The 22,893-nt window shown below is 40.8% G+C and overlaps 1 protein-coding gene across 1 annotated transcript in view; it reads right to left on the bottom strand.

The window, feature by feature from the left end:
- Nucleotides 1-22,893, bottom strand: part of LOC124789901 (hemocytin-like) — a 543,737-nt gene that overhangs the window by 327,925 nt on the left and 192,919 nt on the right. The window contains exons 23-24 of the mRNA XM_047257418.1: nt 5,830-6,011; nt 1,612-1,789 (exon numbers count right to left, since the gene is read on the bottom strand). Of these exons, the coding sequence (XP_047113374.1) occupies nt 1,612-1,789; nt 5,830-6,011 (360 nt within the window). The remainder of the gene's footprint in view (nt 1-1,611; nt 1,790-5,829; nt 6,012-22,893) is intronic.

Here is a 22,893-nt window from a genome sequence, read left to right as displayed (position 1 = left end):
ATCAGGGAAATCTGAGAGCATACTGTTTTATAACATAACAAAAGGTGGTGTGGACTGTCTTGACCAAACGTGTGCAGTTTATTCGTCAAGTCGCCAGACAAGAAGATGGCCTTTGGCCATTTTCTTCACATTGATGGATGTTGCTTGCGGTATTGTTATGTGGTACATCAAACTTATCCAAAGGCAGAAGTAATGATGAGATTGAGCTTCATGAAGACCCTAGCAAGAGACCTAGTTGAACCTCATATGAAGCGTAGAATTTCTATTGGATGCTTGCCATGAGAGTTGAGCGACACCATCAGAAGAATACTTCACTTACAAGATGAGCCTCAGACACTGAAAGAAGAATTCGAGAATTGATAAACATGTGCCTTTTGCCCTCCTCGTCTGAAGAGGAAAACACAGATGTACACAATTTTAAATCATGATGCTGGTTCTAGTTTCACTCTAAAATGATCTCAAATAGGAATGTAAAGACCCAAGGACTTAAAATGATCCAATTTGTCTTAAGTGTTCCAGGAAGGTCAGTGTGAAGTGCTTGCAGGTGGAAATTGACTGAAGTAAGATTCAGTGTCACATGATAACACATATTTCGTTTTTACTTGTAATTTTATAAGTAAAATGTGGCGAAGTTTCTCCATTCCTAGACTTATGGACTGAAATATTCGCTCTAAAGATGAGTCATAAACTGATAGTTGACTTCGGACACAATTTATCGTAAGTCAAGTTGGATTTTTCCACCTAGTTAATTTGCCAATTTGTAATATAATCCATCTGATGATAATATGTCTGTGAATAGAGAGCTAACTATTTGCTGTTATTTTCATAACTCATAAGATAGAAATATACTCCAAATTACACTTTGTTTTAATTGCCAAAGTGTTTAAAATGCTGTATTGTTTTAAAAAAATCAAATTTCTACAAAGTCCACCTCTAAGAAGTGTAATGAACAACGGGAGGTCAAGAAACTATATATATTCAGCGAAATTCTGGTTTGATATATAAAATATAAAAATGTGGTCTGTGAGACCCCTCCATAGTAATTGTGTTCCTGTGAATGACTGTAGTAGTTAAGAGTTAGCTGCAGATGTACACAATTTTAAATCATGATGCTGGTTCTAGTTTCACTCTAAAATGATCTCAAATAGGAATGTAAAGACCCAAGGACTTAAAATAATCACCTATTCTGAAAATATGTCCTGATTATGATGGTAAACCAATAATTAAAGAGTAAAAAGTAACATAAATGCTTATTCTCAATGACAAGTGACCTTGTATTCAAACAGTCACAGGCTTCCATCATTATAATTATAATAACGTCTCAAATAGAGTTGTTTCAGGATTTTGAAGGTTTGATAAAATACATGAAAAGAAAGGAAAATCTCTTGTCTTTCAACATTGGAACAAAATAGTAAGGTAGTGAAATTTTGCAGCAGGTTTTTTCACTCATACTCCAGATTGAGAGTGCCCTGTGTTGTTAGGCAAGAGTAGGTGCCAGAGATAGTAGGAGGGCAAAGAGGGTAACAATGAAGAAACTGATTTGCATAAGTAATAATCTACATTAGAATAGTTTGATTAGACAGACATAAATACGGTTTGTGTAGTACCCACCTGTGTGGAGATCATGAAAGAATCATCATTAAGGGTCCCTTTGGCTAACACATAATCACAGTTACCCTGGAAGTCATACATACGGCCATCAAATGTCTTGTAATGGGAGTCACCCCATGCAGTACACAGTCCATCACAAATGTGTTCTGTACAGTTCCACTTGCCAGAGACACAAACACTGTAAACAGAAGAGCTTATTCCAATTACATTATCTTGCTGATATCAGTGCTAGCAGCAATAAATGACTCAGTCTGTTTAATACATACTTCAGTACACATCTGGCTGGTGGTGGGGCACACCTGGCTGGGGATAAGGAGCAGGGGGACTTATGGCATAGAACACACCTGCTTATGGTGACTAAAACTGAGTAAAAATAAAAAATAAAAAAATAAATAAAAAAAAAGAAAGTACTCTCAAGAATGTGAACCTTATGCTCTGGAAACTGCTATATAAGTATCAAGTTCTTTGTCCATAAAGGCTTTCAATGGAAACTACAACAAACACTGGCAAAGGAAACTGAGACAGATAAAAGAATAACAGTCATGACAATTAGGCCAGAAATTATGAGTGGAATACAAAGGAAAATAAACAATGGGAGAGATAGGGTAAAAGAGAGAAAAATGGAGAGAGAGTGTAATGACAATCAACTCTCATATTGTGATACAGTGCACACATTCACTGACAGACAGGCACATAAACATGAAATTTTGTACAATAGCTGTGATTAAGATCTCGTGTTCTTCTTAAGAGCAAACAGGCACACACATCTACATTGTTGTGGCACTATGGCCTTACTGGCACGAATGGACATCTTAGGTAGAAGAGAGGGAAGAAAAGTAGAAGTGAGGAATGGCTTTGAATTTTAATTTACATGTTTGGACAGTTAGATTACAAATACAATCTTATCCTTTCCAGGCCTGGAAGGCAGGAGAGAGCTACTGGCAGACATGAAACTGTGAGGGTGGATTGTGAGTTGTGCATGTTCAGCAAGTAGAGCAACTGCCAGAAAAAGGCAGGTCCCCGTCTTGCACACAGCTTTAACCTGCCAGTATATTTCAAAATACTATTCATTTTGCCAAAATAACAATAACAAACTGAATGAGACATTTTGACCATATTCTTCTAGAGCTTGCAAAGGAAATAATACAGTGACAAATGTGGACAATGCTGATGACCAAACATATTTTGTATATATTTAACATTTGGTATGATGGGTTTGAATGTGAATGCAGTCAGTGTTTGTCATTCACTGTCATCTTTATCTGAGCCTACATTTTTTGTGAAGTTCTTTTTTTCTCTCAGGTATCAAGTATTTTGATATGAACTTTCCTGTTTCTTTAGAGCAGTCTGAGTGGATTTTATATCTACTAGTCCTCCTATCTGCAGAAGTGTTGATTCTGTTGTCTGTTAATCCATTTTATTTACATTCAGTCCCATGATTGTTCACATGAGAGAAATTTTTTTATCAACTGATATTATCCTCTCTTGAATGTCATTATTTATTTCTCTTTGCCATTGGTATACTTTATGTAGCCAAATCATGAAATTTCATATATACTTTGAAGAATCTCTCTCATGCCTATAGCACAGCATTTTATATTAAAATGTTCCTAGCCCTGGATATACATCGGCATAAACATCAATATTTTTTGGAGTGTAAGCATACTACTTATCTATAGACAAAACAAAAGCATGCATGAATATTGAGTAATCACCATAATTTTGTGTGTCATCTTTCTTCTTGACACACACACACACACACACACACACCTCAATTAAAAATTAGTGCATATGTCAGGTTGATTTGTATTCTCCATCAGTATGGCCACCAGGAAATTCCCTGGGAGAGTTAATGATGCAGACAGTTTGCAGCAAGAAACTGCGCTGACCTAACAGAGATTAAGCTCTACATCATAACTGGATGGAACTGTTGTTAGTAAGAAGAGTTAAAGCCACATGTACTTTGTCCTGAAGGTCTCCATTCCCAGCATCTAACTGCTTCTCATGTTCTCCTTTTGATCACTCAGATTTTACTAAGACATTTCTGACTGTTTCATCTCCTCTGATTTAACTAACTTTTACTAAGTATCTTATATTGCACGCCATCTATTTTCTACTTGTTTCTTCTGTTAACCACTTCTTTAAGAACTGAATAGGTTTACAATATACTATTTTAATGTACTCTGTGGCAATCATTTGCTTAAATTTTGATCCAGCCTTTAACACTGTCTTCAATTTTGACCTAAACTCTGAACAACATAGTTTGTGTAACTCATAATTTCCAAGAACATGTTAATTTCAGCAAAATTCATCACAGAAAATTATATTATGTGGAATTTGAAGGACATAACAGTATATGCAGTAGATCCTCATTTATACATTGTTGAAGGGGGATTACAAAATAAATGTGCAAGTCAGATTAAGATTAAAATGAAACTCCTTAATACATCTGAATTAACTTTAAACGGATGCAAACACAAGATACATATACCATCCAGTAGTAGGTATAATAGTTCAAATAGCCTTATGCCTAAATTGTGGACAATTAAAGCTACTTTGCCCTAAAGAATGAATTAATAAATTGTGGTTTGTTTTTTGGAAGCAACACTATATTCATTCATAGACAAGGCATTCATATGCGGTTACTGTCCACACAGCTTGTTATCACTAGTTTTTTTTTATCTTATGTAGCGTTCTGCTACTTCCAATGCAGTAAGTGCTTCTGACCAGTTTAGGATCTCCCTACCCACTGTCTAGATGTGTGATAACACACTCAACTGACATTTTGCTGTACTTTGCTCTTGTGGCAGCAATGACGCCCAATCCAGAGGTTGAAGATGGATCATAAAATTTGCTGGAAAAAATGCCAGTTCCATGTTACTGTAGTGTTGGAGGGTGAACTGAACAACAATCCAGAAGCAAAAGTATTTTCCTCTTCTCATGAAGCATGTGGGCTTTAAGCTTTATGAGATGACTCTTGAAGAGGTTTGCAGTCATTCATGCCTTCTTGTTTGGCTCATAGTTAGTGGGATACAATTTTACTCTCTTGAAACATTAATGTTTTGCTGATCTCCCAATCACTAGTAGCTGGAATTTATCAGAGCCATCTGTGTTTGTGGTAAAGAGTATCATAACTCTTCACTTGCTTCTATTTTCCCCAAAGCAGGGGTTATCCTTAAATGCCAATCTTTTGTCCAACATTAAGTTAAGAAATGTTCCTGTTTAATCTGTGTTGTACTTTGGAGTCTTGGAAGATCGTGGTCTTTTGAACATGCTACAGCAACATTGTCAACACTGTTAACCCCTCATAAAATTTGTGGCCATTAATGTCACATTTTATTCTGAAGCAGTGTAACCACTCAGATGAAGCATGAAAGTTTACAACATTTAACTTTTTTGCAGATACCAAAACAGTTGCTTTAAGTGTTGTGCCTCAAATAGGCACATTAGCTGCATGCTACTACAGAAACCAAGTTTGTAGACATTTTTCCAATCACAAAAACTTTCCAGTGTGATTACACATATATTTATCGCCATTTGGCTTCTGACACTAGACCTTATCTATGTTTCATTGACCAATATGGTAGTTTAGGTGAAAAGTGGGATTTTGAGATGCTTTGTGAAGTTCACATTACATTCACTAGGACTTGTCTGAACTTCTTCAATTTTGTTTATTTTCTCTTTATGGAAAGACACCTTCTTTTCCTTTGTGATGAACTCAGCATTTTCGCATGAGCAAAAATTGGAAACTACACTTAAAAAACTCCTGTTTTCTTAGCTTCACTCAGTTTACTCTGCAACTGCTCACACTGATGTTAACTGCAATTGTATACCACTGGTACATATGGTGATTGTCTGACCACAGGCCGCATTCTCTCTCCTTACCTCCGAAGCTGACTACTACAATGTCATAAACAACAGTGTCACCATTTGTATTGTAGCTACAGCCCACGATAATGACTGCATGTTTGCATGCAGACAGCAAACAAACAATCACTGGCCACACTATATACAAATCTTTTTGTGACAATTTCTTGGTCTTGTATAAGTGTGACAAAAATAACTTTGGGGCAGTAAAAATACTGTAATAGCGTAAAAATTTGAAAATATGTAAATGGAAAATGTGAAAGTGTGGTAAGTTTTTATGCAAAATTGAAAAAGTGCACAATATGCAGTGTACAAGTGCAGAAATATAAAGATGAGGAATGTATTAATTACCATTCATTACAATCATTCTGAATTGTGCCTCCATCAGGATAGCTTTGACCTCCATGATGACAAGCACACTGTGATGGAGGGATGCAATTTCCAGTCTCAGTATCACGAACCAAGCCTTTCTTGCAAGTGCAGCCAGCAATACATCTCCCTCCTTTACGAGCTTTTGTTGGATTATGCATGTTCTGAAAAGATAAACACATATTCCATCTTACTGCTTAAAGATACTCATTTCCATATACCAAACAAATAAGCACAAGCTATTAACCAAATGTTTCGGCTGTCCTACCTGCTTAACAAAATGCTATTATTTTATTTATACGTTATATTCATTTTCATGCACCAGTGGCTGCTCCTTCACTCTGCACAATCAAGATACTCAAAAAGTTAAAAACTGCAGTACAATAAGAAAATTTCTTCACATCTCTCATATGAATTTCTTGTACTAACTTCTCTCATTAACAATGTTGTATTAACTGAAAAACTGATCATTATCAAATATATATGCAATTATGTAGTGGTTGTCAGGGAACTGGAACCCAACATTACGAAATACAGCATGATATTCAAATATCTACAGAATGAATTCACTCATTGTTGTGACTCACCAATCATTCAAAACGCCACTGCGCAATTACGCGCGTCCTCTACATGCGGTACTGTCTGCCAGCCATGCAGCAGCTGCGCCCCCTAAGCGGCCAGCCGAGCAGCAGCCACTAGACGGGGACTCAGTGCTCATTCGAATGCTAACGTGTACACAAGTCTTGCTTGTCAACTTACTCTGTGACTTATATGTGTTGTGTCGTTCTGAAATATATGTGTTAAACTTGACGTTATAACAATTGCCGACGAGGTAGTGGATTTTTCCTTTTCACCGTTGACCCACAGGGTTCCATGGCTACTGTCGAGCAACTATTTGCAAAATCTCCTTGAACATCAAACGCTTCTAACAGCGGCGATTCGCGATTTCGTCGCAGCGTCAAATGCGAGGCGTTTCTCGTCGTTGGCTATACCTCCTTTTCCTCCTTACGACGAGATGGCGGAAGATTGGTCTGGTTATGAAAAACATCTTCGACAGCACTTCTTGGCATTTCATGTCACGGATGAAGAACCATGTAAGTCTCTGTTCCTTTCCTGGATTTCACCTCAAATGTATCGGTTGTTGTCGCAATTGGCTCCCTTGAAGGATCCTGCGTCTTTGTCCTTTGCTGAAATGTGCTCATTCTGTCTGGCTATTTTAAAAAACAAACGCATGTGGTAGCCCCTAGTGTTGCCTTTTATTGTTGTCAAAAACAGCCACATCAATCCTATCGCACTTGAGCTGCTGAACTTCACGGCCTCAGTTGAAAGTGTCAATTTGTTACTGACATTCACAAAGAATCCTATGCCGATTCCATGGTACGGGATGCTATTTTCCGGTCGGCGCCCGACAAAGAAGTTCGGCAACGTGCCCTTCAGTTGGCGAATCCGAATCTAGATGAAGTTCTCTCCATTGCGCAGTCTTTTGAAATTTCTCGCACCGCTGGGGCGCAAATAGAGGCGTGGGGTGATGTCGGGGAAATACAACCTCTGTGCGCTGTTGACGACACGTGCGGCGCGTCCCTGCTGGCCGATGTGGCCGCAGTGAGCTCCCATGCGTAGCCTCGGCCTAGCCGTAAACAACCCGCTAAGAAACTGCAGCAAAACCCCCAGCAACTTCCTTCATGTCCGCGGTGTTTTACGAAACATTCACGCGAGGATTGTCCCCAACGTTGGGCTGTGTGTCACAATTGCAAAAAGAAAGGTCATGTGTCTTCCGTTTGCAAATCCGACCGCATACATGATGTTCATGAACATGATGCTGATTCTGATTCTGTGTTGTCTGTCAATTGCACTTCTTCCCTTTCAGGGAAGTTATTCCTCACTGTCCAAATCCTTGGTCCAGATGTTCGCATGCAAGTGGATACCGGTTCTGCTGCCACTATAATTAATTCTCAGACGTATCTTCAGTTGGGTTCTCCACTCCTGTCACCTGTCACTCGGCAATTACGGACGTACAATAAACAGAAGATTTCTCTCTTGGGACAGTTTAATGCTGAGGTATCTTACAAGTCCATCGTTCACACTGTTCCCATATTTGTGGTTGACCAGAGCAATGCAGAAAATCTTTTTGGTTTCGATGCCTTTCACGTTTTTTGGTTCTCAATAGATGACTCTGTCAATATTGTCTCTGATGCTATTCCTTATGCTCAGTTGTATTTCTCGTCGACGACATTTTCGTCCCTTTTTTCTCCTGGGTTAGGCCATGCAAACGACTTTGAAGCTCATATCACACTCAAACCCACTGCTCAGCCTAGGTTTTTTCGGGCTCGGCCCATTCCTGTGGCCCTTCGTGATTGGGTAAAACGGGAGTTGGATCGTCTCACTATTTCAGGGGTCTTGCTTCCTGTCACTTCCAGTGAGTGGTCCTCTCCTGTTGTTGTCATTGCTAAGCCAAATGGTGATATTTGTCTCTGTGGCGATTTCAAAGCCACTGTAAATGCTCAAGGCCTCATCGACACTTACCCTATGCCCCGTCCTGAAGAACTATTCACTAAACTTGCTGGAGGCCAGTATTTTTCTAAAATTGACCTTATCATCAACTTCCTCTCAATGCTGCTTCCCGGCAGTTTCTGGTCCTTAACACGCCTTTCGGCCTCTATCAATACCAACACTTGTCATTCGGGGTTGCTAGCACCCCTGCTCTCTTTCAGCGATTCTTGGAACAATTATTGCTCCCTGTCCCTGGGTGTATCAATTACATGGACGACATTGTTGTCACTGGCTCCACCACTGAAGAACATCTTCAAAATCTCCGCACACTTTTTCATGTCTTACAGACTGCCGGTCTTAAGTGTAATCTTCAGAAATCACAATTTTTTCAGGCATCTATCACGTACTTGGGGTTTCAACTCTCTCGGGATGGTATTCGTCCGCTTCAGCAAACTGTCGCTGCGATCGATGGCCTTCCTCACCCTACATATGTTAAGGAACTGCAGGCCTTCATGGGGAAAATAGCATACTATCACAAGTTTTTACCGTATGCGGCTTCGGTGGCTCAGCCGTTGCATCGCTTGTTGCATAAAAACATGCCTTTTCACTGGTCCGCGTCATGCGAAGCGGCTTTCCAGAAATTGAAGACTCTGCTGAAACAGGCCCCGTGCCTGGCTACTTATCGACCTGGCCAACATCTTCTTCTTACTACAGACGCCTCTCAATACGGGGTCGGTGCAGTCCTTGCGCACTGTTTTTCTGACGGTTCGGAACAACCCATTGCTTATGCCTCCAAAACGCTCACGGATGCCCAACAAAAGTATTCTCAAATTGAGAAAGAAGCTTTGGCCATTATTTATGCTCTTCATAAGTTTGGCTCAAAATTTCATCTTGTTACGGATCACAAACCACTTGTTTCCCTGCTTCATCCATCGTCACTTCCCGACAAGGCTGCACACCGCCTCCAGCGTTGGGCTCTTTACTTGTCTCGTTTCAATTATGAGATTCATTTCCGGCCAATGGCTCAACATGCAAATGCTGATGCTCTGTCTCGCCTTCCCATGGTTCCTGATCAGGCATTCGATAGGGACGAACTTTTGTGTTTCCAGCTGGATGTTGCCGAGCAGCAGGTTGTGGATGGGTTCCCCATCACTGGGGAAAGGCTGGCGGCTGCTACGGGTTCTGACCCTACCCTCTCCCGGGTTTTACGCTGTATTCAGAAGGGTGGGCCACATCGCCCGTCCGCTATGACTTCTGATCCATTGCGGAACTACTACGCTTTGTGCTACCACCTCACGGCTAGGGATGGTGTTATCCTCCTCTCCACTGACAATGCTTCGCCGCGTGTTGTGGTACCTGTGTTTTTGCGTGCTTCGGTCTTGCGCCTCCTTCACCAAGGGCACTGGGGTGTGTCTCACACAAAATCTCTGGCGTGCTGTCATGTGTACTGGCCTGGCATCGACTCTGAAATAGTACACATGGTCGCTGCCTGCAGCCCTTGTGCGTCACAGGCCGCGGCCCCGAAGTCATCTTTGTCACCGTAGCCTTCGCCTGAGAAGCCCTGGGAGCGCATTCATGCTGACTTTGCGGGACCCTTTTTAGGTACTTATTGGCTCCTCGTAATTGACGCCTACTCTAACTTTCCTTTCATTGTCCATTGCACGTTGCCTACCAACGGGGCAACCACCAGTGCTCTCGCCCGCATTTTTTCTTTGGAAGGCCTCCCCTCTACTCTTGTTACTGATAATGGTCCGCAATTTGCCTCTTCCGAATTTGCGGATTTTTGTGCTCGTCACTGCGTTATGCATGTCACAGCCCCGCCGTTCCATCCACAATCCAACGGTGAGGCTGAACGACTGGTCCGCACATTTAAGGCTCAGATGCGGAAACTTCTGACTTCTTCTGCTGCTGATGATGCGCTTCTCCAGTTTCTGGCGTCTTACCATTTCACCCTCATGAGTGACCACAGCCCGGCTGAGCTCTTACACGGCCGACAGCCCCGCACGCTACTTCATCTTCTGTGGCCTTCCACTTCACAGCTGCGGGTGCCTTCACTTGGCTGGTTCACCACTGATGACCTCATCTGGGTACGGGGATATGGCAGGTGGCCAAAATGGAGCCCGGGTCGCATCTTAAGACACCGTGGCAGACGCCTGTATGAAATCCAGACGGACACGGGTGTTGCAGTGCGTCATTCGGACCAGCTTCGGCCTCGTGTGCCAGCAATGCCTGTTCCGAATGCCGCTACACCACCTTTGGCCCTACCTGACGCTTGGCATCTCTCAATACTCACAACGCAGCCCTCTCACCGACATCGCGATGCCAGCACAAGAACGGATGCCACCAGGAGACGTGCCCATGCAGGAACTGGATGACCATCCTCTGTCAGAGCAAATCTACTCGCCTCCTCCTCCAACGGACACCGACACATCGCCCATGTCATATCAACTGGACTGGCCACAACAGGCAGATTGGTACATGGGGCCCCAGCAGATTCGACCCCTACGTCTCCTGTCATCTCGACCCGTTATCATCAGGGACACTTCCGTCCGTACGGGAAGCCTCCTACTCGAGACTTTACGGTGAGTCAAACAACGCCCATGGATGTTAGCCATCTCCAGTACACCTCCATCAAGACCAGTGCAACAATTTCAAAGGGGGGAAAAGTGTTGTGACTCGCCGATCATTCAAAGCGCCGCCGCACAATTACGCGCGTCCTCTACGTGTGGCGCTGTCTACCAGCCATGCAGCAGCTGCGCCACCGAATCGGCCAGCCGAGCAGCAGCCGCTAGACTGGGACTCAGTGCTCATTCGAATGCTAACGTGTACACATGTCTTGCTTGTCAACTTACTCTGTGACTTATATGTGTTGTGTCGTTCTGAAATATATGTGTTAAACTTGACATTATAACACTCGTGTGTCTTCGTCATAGTCCCATACGGTGGGAATATTGAAACAAATTTGGTTTTTTCATTACTTCTGGATACTGAAGGGACTGTTAAAGGAAAATGTTGGTTTAGCTGCAACAGGGTCCACAACCATAACACATTTTTTGGTAGAAATAAGTTTCCTGCATTGAGTGTTGTTCATTTCCATTTTATTTTTATTTTGTCTGCACATTAGAAAATGGCTACTGTTTGCACTTTAGCAAATATTGTGGGTACAGCTCTCAAGCCTAGACAAACACAGACTGCCCAAGAAACTATATGACTACATTACCAAGGTAAACATGTAAGAGCAAAATGGCAGTTTAATATTAGTTTAATTAGACAATCATAAATAAACTTATGCAATATGAGCTACTTGACTGTTTAATTAAACAATAATGAAATAAACTTTCATTATCACACTGTTGACATGGACAGGTGTTATCCCACAATAACAACCCACTCAAAGCATTAAGTAGCACAGCTGCATCAGATCCCAGCCAATCACTTGTTTGATTACTCATTATCGTGTAGACAACTGCCTCATTGTGGGACTGTGCCACTAACTCGTAACGTGGGTCATTCTCTTGCATGGATCGTAAATTTTTTCTGACTTAGTGCACTGTTTGTTTTATACTACTGCTGCTCACTTGGGTGTATGACAAGGCAATTTATAACTGTGTTAGCTGAAGCAATAATGAAGGAATAGATATGAACTCACAATTGTGAAACAGCAATGGAATGGTGCAAAACAATTTTATTTGTGTTTGGCACACTTTATGCATAGTTGTACGCACTCAAGGGTTAATGGGTTAAATATATTGCTTAAAAATGGATACCCAGATGAAACAGCACAGCAGACAAAATAAAAATATAATGGAAATGAATTATAGACAGTGCAGTTGCTATTTGCAGTCCGGCCTCAGCAGAAGAGACAGTGGTCATGTGTGTGTAGTTGTGGCTGTGTGAATGTAGGTTTGTTCTCCATTATAGAAGAACGCCTTGTGGCTGAAAGCTCAAATGTATAGCAGTCTTTGTACTGTGCCTAATGTCTCCCCTACATGATGAGTGGCAATGTGTCCTTTCCAAGACACTGTCACCAATGCAGGAAGCTCATTTCCTTCGAAAAAGCGTGAGTAATGTATCCTTCTGCCACACCAATCATGCACTGTTCCGTTATCAAAAACTCCATCCTTAAAAACAGTGAAAATTACTGAAGTAACCTTGATTCCCAATTGTAGACAGTAGCCTATTGTCACTACAGTGCAATGAGAAATTATATGTTTATCCAGTATAGTATTTAACAAACTGTCAATATTGTATAGTGACATACCCTAGATTTTACCTGTATTCTACTACATATTACATTATCAATATGTTGTTGTTGTGGTCTTCAGTCCTGAGACTGGTTTGATGCAGCTCTCCATGCTAATCTATCCTGTGCAAGCTCCTTCATATCCCAGTACCTACTGCAACCTACATCCTTCTGAATCTGCTTAGTGTATTCATCTCTTGGTCTCCCTCTATGATTTTTACCCTCCACGCTGCCCTCCAATGCTAAATTTGTGATCCCTTGATGCCTCAGGACATGTCTTACCAACCGATCCCTTTGTCTCATCAAGTTGTGCCACAAGCTCCTCTTCTCCCCAATCCTATTCAATACCTCCTCATTAGTTACGTGATCTACCCACCTAATCTTCAACATTCTTCTGTAGCACCACATTTCAAAAGCTTCTATTCTCTTCTTGTCCAAACTATTTATTGTCCATGTTTCACTTCCATACATGGCTACACTCCATACAAATACTTTCAGAAATGACTTCCTGACACCTAAATCTATCCTCGATGTTAACAAATTTCTCTTCTTCAGAAACGCTTTCCTTGCCATTGCCAGTCTACATTTTATATCCTCTCTATTTCTACCATCATCAGTTATTTTGCTCCCCAAATAGCAAAGCTCCTTTACTACTTTTAAGTCTCTCATTTCCTAATCTAATTCCCTCAGCATCACTCGACTTAATGTGACTACATTCCATTATCCTCGTTTTGCTTTTGTTGATGTTCATCTTATATCCTCCTTTCAAGACACTGTCCATTCCGTTCAACTGCTCTTCCAAGTCCTTTGCTGTCTCTGACAGAATTACAATGTCATCGTGCAAACCTCAAAGTTTTTATTTCTTCTCCCTGAATTTTAATACCTACTCCAAATTTTTCTTTAGTTTCCTTTACTGCTTGCTCAATATACAGATTGAATAACATTGGATGCCCCTCGACTCTTATAACTGCCATCTGGTTCCAGTACAAATTGTAAAGCTTTCTCTAAGCCTACAAATGCTAGAAATGTAGGCTTGCCTTTCCTTAATCTTTCTTCTAAGATAAGTCATAAGTTAAGTATTGCTTCATGTGTTCCAACATTTCTATGGAATCCAAACAGATCTTCCCCATGGTCGGCTTCTACCAGCTTTCCCATTCGTCTGTAAATAATTCGCATTAGTATTTTGCAGCTGTGACTTATTAAACTGATAGTTCGGTAATTTTCACATCTGTCAACACCTGCTTTCTTTGGGATTGGAATTATTATATTCTTCTTGAAGTCAGAGAGTATTTCGCTTGTCTCATACATCTTGCTCACCAGATGGTAGAGTTTTGTCAGGACTGGCTCTCCCAAGGCCGTCAGTAGTTATAATGGAATGTTGTCTACTCCCGGGGCCTTGTTTCGACTCAGGTCTTTCAGTGCTCTGTCAAACTCCTCATGCAGTATCGTATCTCCCATTTCATCTTCATCTAAATCCTCTTCCATTTCCATAATATTGTCCTCAAGTACATCGCCCTTGTATATACCCTCTATATACTCCTTCCACCTTTCTGCTTTCCCTTCTTTGTTTAGAACTGGGTTTTCATCTGAGCTCTTGATATTCATACAAGTGGCTCTCTTTTCTCCAAAGGTCTCTTTAATTTTCCTGTAGGCTGTATCTATCGTACCCCTAGAGAGATAAGCCTCTACATCCTTACATTTGTCCTCTAGCCATGCCTGCTTAGCCATTTTGCACTTCCTTTCGATCTCATTTTTGAGACATTTGATATTCCTTTTTGTCTGCTTCATTTACCGCATTTTTATATTTTCTCCATTCATAAATTAAATTCAATATTTCTTCTGTTACCCAAGGATTTCAACTAGCCCTCGTCTTTTTACCTACTTGATCCTCTTCTGCCTTCATTGCTTCATCCCTCAGAACTAACTATTTGTCTTCTACTGTATTTCTTTCCCTCATTCCTGTCGATTGTTCCCTTATGCTGTCCCTGAAACTCTGTACAACCTCTGGTTAACTCAGCTTATCCAGGTCCCATCTCCTTAAATTGCCACCTTTTTGCAATTTCTTCGGTTTTAATCCACAGTTCATAACCAATAGATTGTGGTCAGAGTCCACATATGCCCCTGGAAATGCCCTACAATTTAAAACCTGTTTCCTAAATCTCTGCCTTACCATTATATAATCTATCTGATACCTTCTAGTATCTCCAGGATTCTTCCATGTATACAACCTTCTTTTATGATTCTTGAACCAAATGTTAGCTATGATTCTACCAGATGGCTTCCTCTTTTATTTCTTAGCCCCAATCCATATTCACCTACTATGTTTCCTTCTCTCCCTTTTCCTACTGTCGAATTCCAGTCACCCCTGACTATTAAATTTTCGTCTCCCTTCACTATCTGAATAATTTCTTTTATCTCATCATACATTTCTTCAATTTCTTTGTCATCTGAAGAGCTAGTTGGCATATAAATTTGTACTACTGTAGTAGTCATGGGCTTCGTGTCTATCTTGGCCACTATAATACATTCTCTATGATGTTTGTAGTAGCTTATCTGCACTCCAATTTTTTTTATTCATTATTAAACCTACTCCTGCATTACCCCTATTTGATTTTGTATTTATAACCCTGTATTCCCCTGACCAGAAGTCTTGTTCCTCCTGCCATTGAACTTCACTAATTCCCACTATATATAACTTTAACGTATCCATTTCCCTTTTTAAATTTTCTAACCTACCTGCCCGATTAAGGGATCTGACATTCCACGCTCTGATCCGTAGAATGCCAGTTTTCTTTCTCCTGATAACGACGTCCTCCTGAGTAGTCCCCACCCAGAGTTATGAATTAGGGACTATTTTACCTCCAGAATATTTTACCCAAGAGGACGCCATCATCATTTAACCATACAGTAAAGCTGCATGCCCCCGGGAAAAATTACGGCTGTAGTTTCCCCTTGCTTTCAGCCGTTCACAGTACCACAACAGCAAGGCCGTTTTGGTTAGTGTTACAAGGCCAGATCAGTCAATCATCCAGACTGTTGCCCCGGCAACTACTGAAAAGGCTGCTGCCCCTCTTCAGGAATCAATATGTGGTAGCATTATTTAATTTCTTTGTGGTACACTGTGACGTCTTGGTGAATTTTGAATTTCCACTTTATTTCTGTGGTAGTAGTTAATTATTCTGTTTAGAGCAGAAAAACTGAGTATTATGTACATGGTAAAATCCACCGATAAATGTTGGGAAGCTTTCTGTTCAACTTAAAGCTGCTACATCAATATTGCAGATCCTCAATCAAACAGAAATACTGTGAGGAAGAGTGTGGGATGAGGCTTAAAGGAACTGATCACACCAAACATTAAAGGAGTATGCTAGGAGCTGAAATTTTCTTGCATGTATGGTACTGTTGTGCTTGTGTTGTTCAGAAGAACAACACAATGTTCCTTCAGACCTGTACGCATGTCCAATGGAACAGGTACTGCAGTGACTACAGCCATCCTGAATTACGTGAAATGTATTCACGGTTGCGAATATGGACAACCATCTGCTGTATAATGGAATGACGATAATGAAAACTTGTGCTGGACCAGGAATCGAAACTGGATTTCCCACTTATCATGAGTGGTTGCCCTACCATTACACTCTCCTCTGAGCATGACTCACAACCATACCCAAACTTCTGTTTGTTATCACCCATGTGTCTACTACCTGCACTAACCCTGTACGTTGGAGACATTTCAATTGAAATTCACTTGTCTGGTGTCGCTGGATAAATACAATATTGCGGTGCCTGTGTTGTTGAGAAGTACAATGCCACGTTCCTTTGGACATGCTTGCATGTTTGAAGAAATAGGCACTGCAGCGACTGCAGCCATAATAAAATACATGAAGTGTATTCGCAATTATGGACATGGACAACCAGCAGTTCTATAATGGAATGACAACACTGAAAATTCTCTCCCAGTCTGCCACAGATTTTCATTTAGATTATTCCACTATATAATTCAGTTAGATTATTCCATTATACAACTGACGGTTGTTCTAATTTGTAAATGTGAACACATTCCATGTATTTTTTGCATGTGGTACTAAAAAATTAAAAGCAAAACCAATATGAAGTCTACAGGAGTAGAAAGAGAGACTACCACAGACTGTTAAGAGGAGTGAAATTCGTGCAGTTCAACAAAGCACATGAAAGCTTGCATAATATATCAAAGACTGTCTCCTTGTTTGTTAAAGCAGATATAGACAACCTCTTAAACTACACAAGAACATCTCAAGAAAGCAATTTATAAGGCTAAACAAATGCACAAAAACAGGTACATAAGTGAATCCACCATGGCCTTGTGAGACATTGTCAAGGGAACACTACAAATCAGTAACTACTAGATACAGCTGGTATATATATATATTACAATAACAGTCTAGTACCGAGCGAGGTGGCGCAGTGGTTAGACACTGGACTCGCATTCGGGAGGACGACGGTTCAATCCCGCGTCCGGCCATCCTGATTTAGGTTTTCCGTGATTTCCCTAAATCGCTCCAGGCAAATGCCGGGATGGTTCGTTTCAAAGGGCATGGCCGACTTCCTTCCCCGTCCTTCCCAAATCCGATGAGACCGATGACCTCGCTGTCTGGTCTCCTTCCCCAAAACCAACCAACCAACCAACAGTCTAGTAGCAGGCACAACAAAAATGTATGATACATTTAATCTACACTTCATCAGGATTACTAACAGCTTATCATTAGCACGCATATTCTCTTCTAAAACATTCGAAACGAATAGCACAATAACAGTAAAATAACTTTTTCTAGTACCATCAATGTAGGAAAAGATAGATTGCTAATTACAAAAAAGAAGACATGTTAAGTTGGAGACAGGTATAATTACAAGACACAGTTTTCAGCCACAGCCTTCATAAGTAAAAGACACACACACACACACACACACACACACACACACACACACACACACACCATTCACTGACACAATCAAGCACACCTCATACCCATGCAACCACTAATTCCAATATCTCGGGCCGGAATGCAACTGTCACATGGGATGCAAGCAGCAATCTAGATGGGATGGGGAACAGGAAGGGGAAGGGATAGTAGTGTACAGGTGGGGAGAGAGACAAACGCTGTCTGGTGGAGTGTACAAGGTCTAGAATGCCAGTAGGTGCAGTGTCAGGCAGATACATTGGCAGAGCATGCCAAATAAAATGCCAAATAAACAGGGTGGGAGATGAGAACGGGGAGGCGATGATAGGTCAGAGGTGGTGGAAACTACTGAGTAGAGTTTGTGCAGACAGTATGTCACCATAGGTTGAGGCTGCGATTATTGCGGGAATGGACCATGTGTTGTAAAAATAACTCCCATCTGCATAGTTCAGAGAAGCTGGTGGTGGAGGGAAGGGTCCAGATGGTGTGGGTAGTGAAGGAGCCACTGAAATCAAGTGGGTTATGTTCAGATGCATGTTGTGCCAAAGGGTGATCCACTTTGATCTTGGCCACAGTTTAGCACTGGCCGTTCATCCTGGTGGACAGCTTGTTGGTAGTCATACCAATATAAAAACCTATGCAATGATTGTAGCAGAACTGGTAAATGACATGGCTGCTTTTACAGGTGGCCTGGCCCCTGACAGGGTAGGATAAACCAGTGACAGGACTGGAATAGGAAGTGCTGGGTGGGTACATTGGGCAGGTTTTGCACATGGGCTTTCCGCAGGGATATGATCCTTACGGCTAGGGTTGGGATTGGGAGTGGCCTAGGGATAGAATAGGATGTTGTGGAAGTTGGGTGGCCAATGGAACATCACTTTAGGAGGGGTAAGAAGTATCTCAGGTAGATTGTTCCCAATTTTAGGACACGATTATACATAATCAAAGCCCTGGCTAAGGTGGTGGTTCAGTTGTTCCAGTCCAGGGTGGTACTGGGTGAAAGGGTTGACAGCTGTCAAAATGCAGGTACTGTTGGTGGTTGGTGAGTTTCATGTGGACAAAGGTGCAGATGGAGACATTAGAGAGAAGGATGTCAACATCTAGAAAGGTGGCATGTTGGGTTGAGGAGGAACACTTAAAGCAGATGGGAGAAGAGATGTTGAGGTTGTGGAGGAATGAAGATAGGGTGTCTTGGCCTTGAGTCCAGATCATGAAGACATCATCAATGAACCTGAACCAGACTAGGGGTTTGGTGTTTTGGGAGGCTATGAAGGTCCCCTCTAGATGGACCATAAAAAGGTTGGCATAGGAGGGTAAATGCTGGTGCCCAAGGCTGTGCTGCAGATTTACTTGCATCCAAACAAGAAGTTTTGAAAACTATAACGTCAATGAAACAGTCCTATGCTTTTGGAACAGATCAGTCACGCAGCTTTGTAATAAAAAAAGATCAAACTGCAAACTCCCCAAGCACTATATAACAATATCATCTGTTCTCTGTACTCTGGCATTTTTCCTGAAGCTTTCAACTGTTTCATATAGTGTACTTCTTCTGGAGATTACCACACATAAAGAATTTATGACACTAAAAAGAATCTTAAAGATAATGTGAAAGTGCTACCTCATAATACCAAAATCAATATTCAAGTCATTAAATATTTTATCCATTCCATTTATTTATATCTTTGAGACAGTCACATTTATAAAAAAAAGTGTCTGCATCAGTTCCAATTAAACAATATTCATTGCTGTCACACTCTAACCGTCAACAACCTCCACCCAAAAAACCACAGGCTTAGCAACTATTACCTCAGTCTGAGATACATGGGGAGCTTGCTTTACAATATATTGGATGTTACCATATGAAATAAAAATGGCTCTTTTAGAAAAACCGTCACAAACTTACTCTTCCACCATAGTTTTTAGTTTGTGAACAACTACATGGAGACCAGAATGAGATTTTCACTCTGCAACAGAGTGTGCGCTGATATGAAACTTCCATGGCAGATTAAAACTGTGTGCCAGAATGAGACTCGAACTCAGGATCTTTGCGTTTTAGGCAAGTGCTCTACCAACTGAGCTATCCAAGCACAACTCATGAGCCATCCTCACAGCTTCAATTCTGCTGGTACCTCTTCTCCTAGCTTCCAAACTTCACAGAAGCTCTTCTGTGGTTTGCAGAAGAGCTTCTGTGAAGTTTGGATGGTAGGAGACGAGGTACTGGCAGAACTGAAGCTGTGAGGATGGCTCGTGAGTTGTGCTTCGATAGCTCAATTGGTAGATCACTTGCCGCGAAAGGTAAAGGTCCTGGGTTCAAGTCTTGTCCTGGCACGCAATTTTAATCTGCCAGGAAGTTTTACACAGAGGTCAGTTTATATTACCATGCTACTTTCAATTATTCTAACTACCTATAGCACCTACTTATTCCTGATGATAATACAGTCAAGGGAAATTTATGTATGCATTTGTTTTCACATACGAGGGTTGTTTTTTAAGTAAGGGCCGTTCACGCGTATAGTCCCGTAGTTCGCGCAGACGCCGCAACAAGCCACCGCGCCACTTGTTGGCATCCTTCCCGTTCACACTGATGCAAGTTGCAGCTCTGTAGCTGACGTGTACGCATTGCTGTGGTACTTTATAATGTTTACGATTATTGAATCACCCGCCGCATGTGAGATACGGTCAGTGATACGTTTTTTGACCGCGAGAAGCCTATCAACAGCAGAAATTCATCGTCAGTTAACAGAAGTTTATGGCTTGAATGCAATGAGTGAAGGTAAAGCGCATCAATGGGTTAGAGAGTTTAAAAATGGCCGTCAAAACGTCCGTGACAAAGAACGCTCAGTCCGGCCCTCTGTGATCACTGATGATTTGGTGGCTGCAGTCGAAACAAAGATTCGTGAGGACAGAAGATTCACAATTTCCACTCTTTCTTTGGCATTTCCACAAGCGATTTTCACCTTTTCCGGTACCTGAAACACCATCTTGGTGGGCAGCGCTTCAATGATGACGATGAAGTGAAAGTGGCCGTGAACTCTTGGCTGTCGGAGCAGACGGCCGAATTCTTTGAAGAGGAAATTAAAAACTTAGTTGTACGGTATGACAAGTGCTTAAGTAAACAAGGCAACTATGTAGAAAAATAGGTAAAAGTGTGTAGAATCAGAAAATAAAAGTTTTTTTACAAAAGTATTTGTATCTTTTTTAAAAAATAAAAATGGCCCTTACTTAAAAAACAACCCTCGTATTATAATATAGTCAAAGTAAAAATATACATTCAGTTGCTTTGGATGTAGCCTAATTGCAAATGAAGAAGTAAGTTTAGAATTCAACATCTAATCGACAAAAAGGCCATTACAGATGGAACACAAGCTTGGATTAGGGATGGATGGAGAAGGAAATTGCCTGTAACCTATAATAAGGATCCCTCTCAGCATTTGCCTCAAGTGATTTGGGAAAAACATGAAAATCTAAGTATGGATGGCTGGACACATATTTGAACAGTTGTCCCCCCTGAATGAGAGTCCAGTGTGGCAACCCATGCACCAACTTGCGACCTATTAACAGTGTGTTTTAACAAGACAGTTCTCAGGCAGTTGTTCTGGTCTTAGTATATGTAATTACCTCACAATGTCCTACAATGTCATGCATTTTAAAGATGAATAAAATTTACTGGATTAATAAACAGCAAATAACAAATGATGGAAACATATTACTTAGAAAGGAAGGAAAGGAATTTGTAACTCCCATGAAGTCAGTTTCTTTTTCAGTGAGCACTACATAATTATAATAGACAAACTTATAGGATTAAAGTTATATCAAGGAAAAGAATAGAAAATAATTTAAATGTAATAGGATCTTTATTCATTTTTCCCACAAATGAGACTGAAATTGCAAAAATAATCAGGACAATAAAAGCAAAAAATCCATAAAAGTTTGATTGCATGTCTATAAGAGTAATTAAGCAGGCCTCTACTGTTCACAATCTTTAGTACAGTTACTGAAATTTTTAATAAATTAGCCTATGGAAGAAAGAAGTTTCCCTGAACACCTTAAGTGAGTCAAGTGATTCACCTGCACAAAGAATGCAAGAAGTATGACCTTGCAAATTACAGACCCCTGAGTGCTATTACCTCAGTATAGAAACAGTCACAAAAGACATATTGGTGCAGTTCACTGGTATAAATAACTTCTTACATGATGCCTAAAATACCTTCTGTAACCAAAGGTTAACCAATAAGTTAATTCAGATTTCAGGAGTCACATAATTATAGCATTAAATAAACAAAACAAAGTCTGTGGGTTGTTTCTAGATCTCCCCAAATGTTTCAGTTGTGTATGTAATGATACACTGTAGCAAAATCTTTATCAATATGGCATGAGAAGGAAAGCAGGTGACATGGTACAATCCTTTGTGAAAAACACAAGACAGCATGTGGAAATAAAACATATAATGGGAAAAAGTGTAAATACCTGCTCTAGCTTCCAACAAGTTAAACACAGTGTGCCTCAAAGGTCAGTATTAGGTCCACTGTTTTTCGTTCTTTATATAACTGATATAAGATTACCAGAGGGTGCAAACGTCATCATGTACACTGATGACACATATATTATAACTAGTAGAAGCAATGATAATGAAAATGAGAAATGACATGCTCTGGCATCACATTTAATCATTCTTCAGTTTTTGATCCTGTATTTTCTTGCAGTCAAAGGCATCCTCAAGGAGGAGGCGGGTTAAGGGGAGGGGGGGGGGGGGAGGGGTAAGAGAGGCATTTACACTCTCCCCTCCCCACCCCACCCCACCATTTCTCTGGAATCTGGAGTAAACAGTTTTTATACATTACAGAATCTTCATAGACCTTAAGGAGTGATTTCTGATGAGTGGATAACCACGAATTCTCTGAGATATAATATTATGTATTTTGTGTCACCAACTGGATTTAGCTTTTGTGGCATTACATGTCTTGAAATTGACTAACTTATTTACATCAAAAATAGCAATTTTGGAGTCTTGCACCCCTCCCCGCCTCTCCAGGGAAATTTCTGCAGGTGCCAATGCCTGCAGTGCTCTAGTGGGGCTTGTAATTTATTAAATTCTATTAACTTTTCATGGAGCTATTCAACCTCTCCATAAGAAAGTGAGCATGTTAATGCACAGACTTAAATGATTTCTACAGAATGTATTCTGTTTATTTGTAAAGCAAGTCTTGCTATTATGTCTCAGATTCCTTCTATATATTTTTAATCTTCTTGTTTATAATTAATCTTACATCTGCAGTTTCCCCCTGTTGAGTTCCTCTGTAGTAAAACTATGACCTGACCTCCATTTGGTCTTCATTTTTTTGGCGTACATTTGAACCACTGTCTCCGATTTCATCT

This window comes from Schistocerca piceifrons, chromosome 3 (assembly GCF_021461385.2).
Source record: "Schistocerca piceifrons isolate TAMUIC-IGC-003096 chromosome 3, iqSchPice1.1, whole genome shotgun sequence".
NCBI classification, from domain to species: domain Eukaryota; kingdom Metazoa; phylum Arthropoda; class Insecta; order Orthoptera; family Acrididae; genus Schistocerca; species Schistocerca piceifrons.
This window is presented reverse-complemented; position numbering and strand designations above follow the sequence as displayed.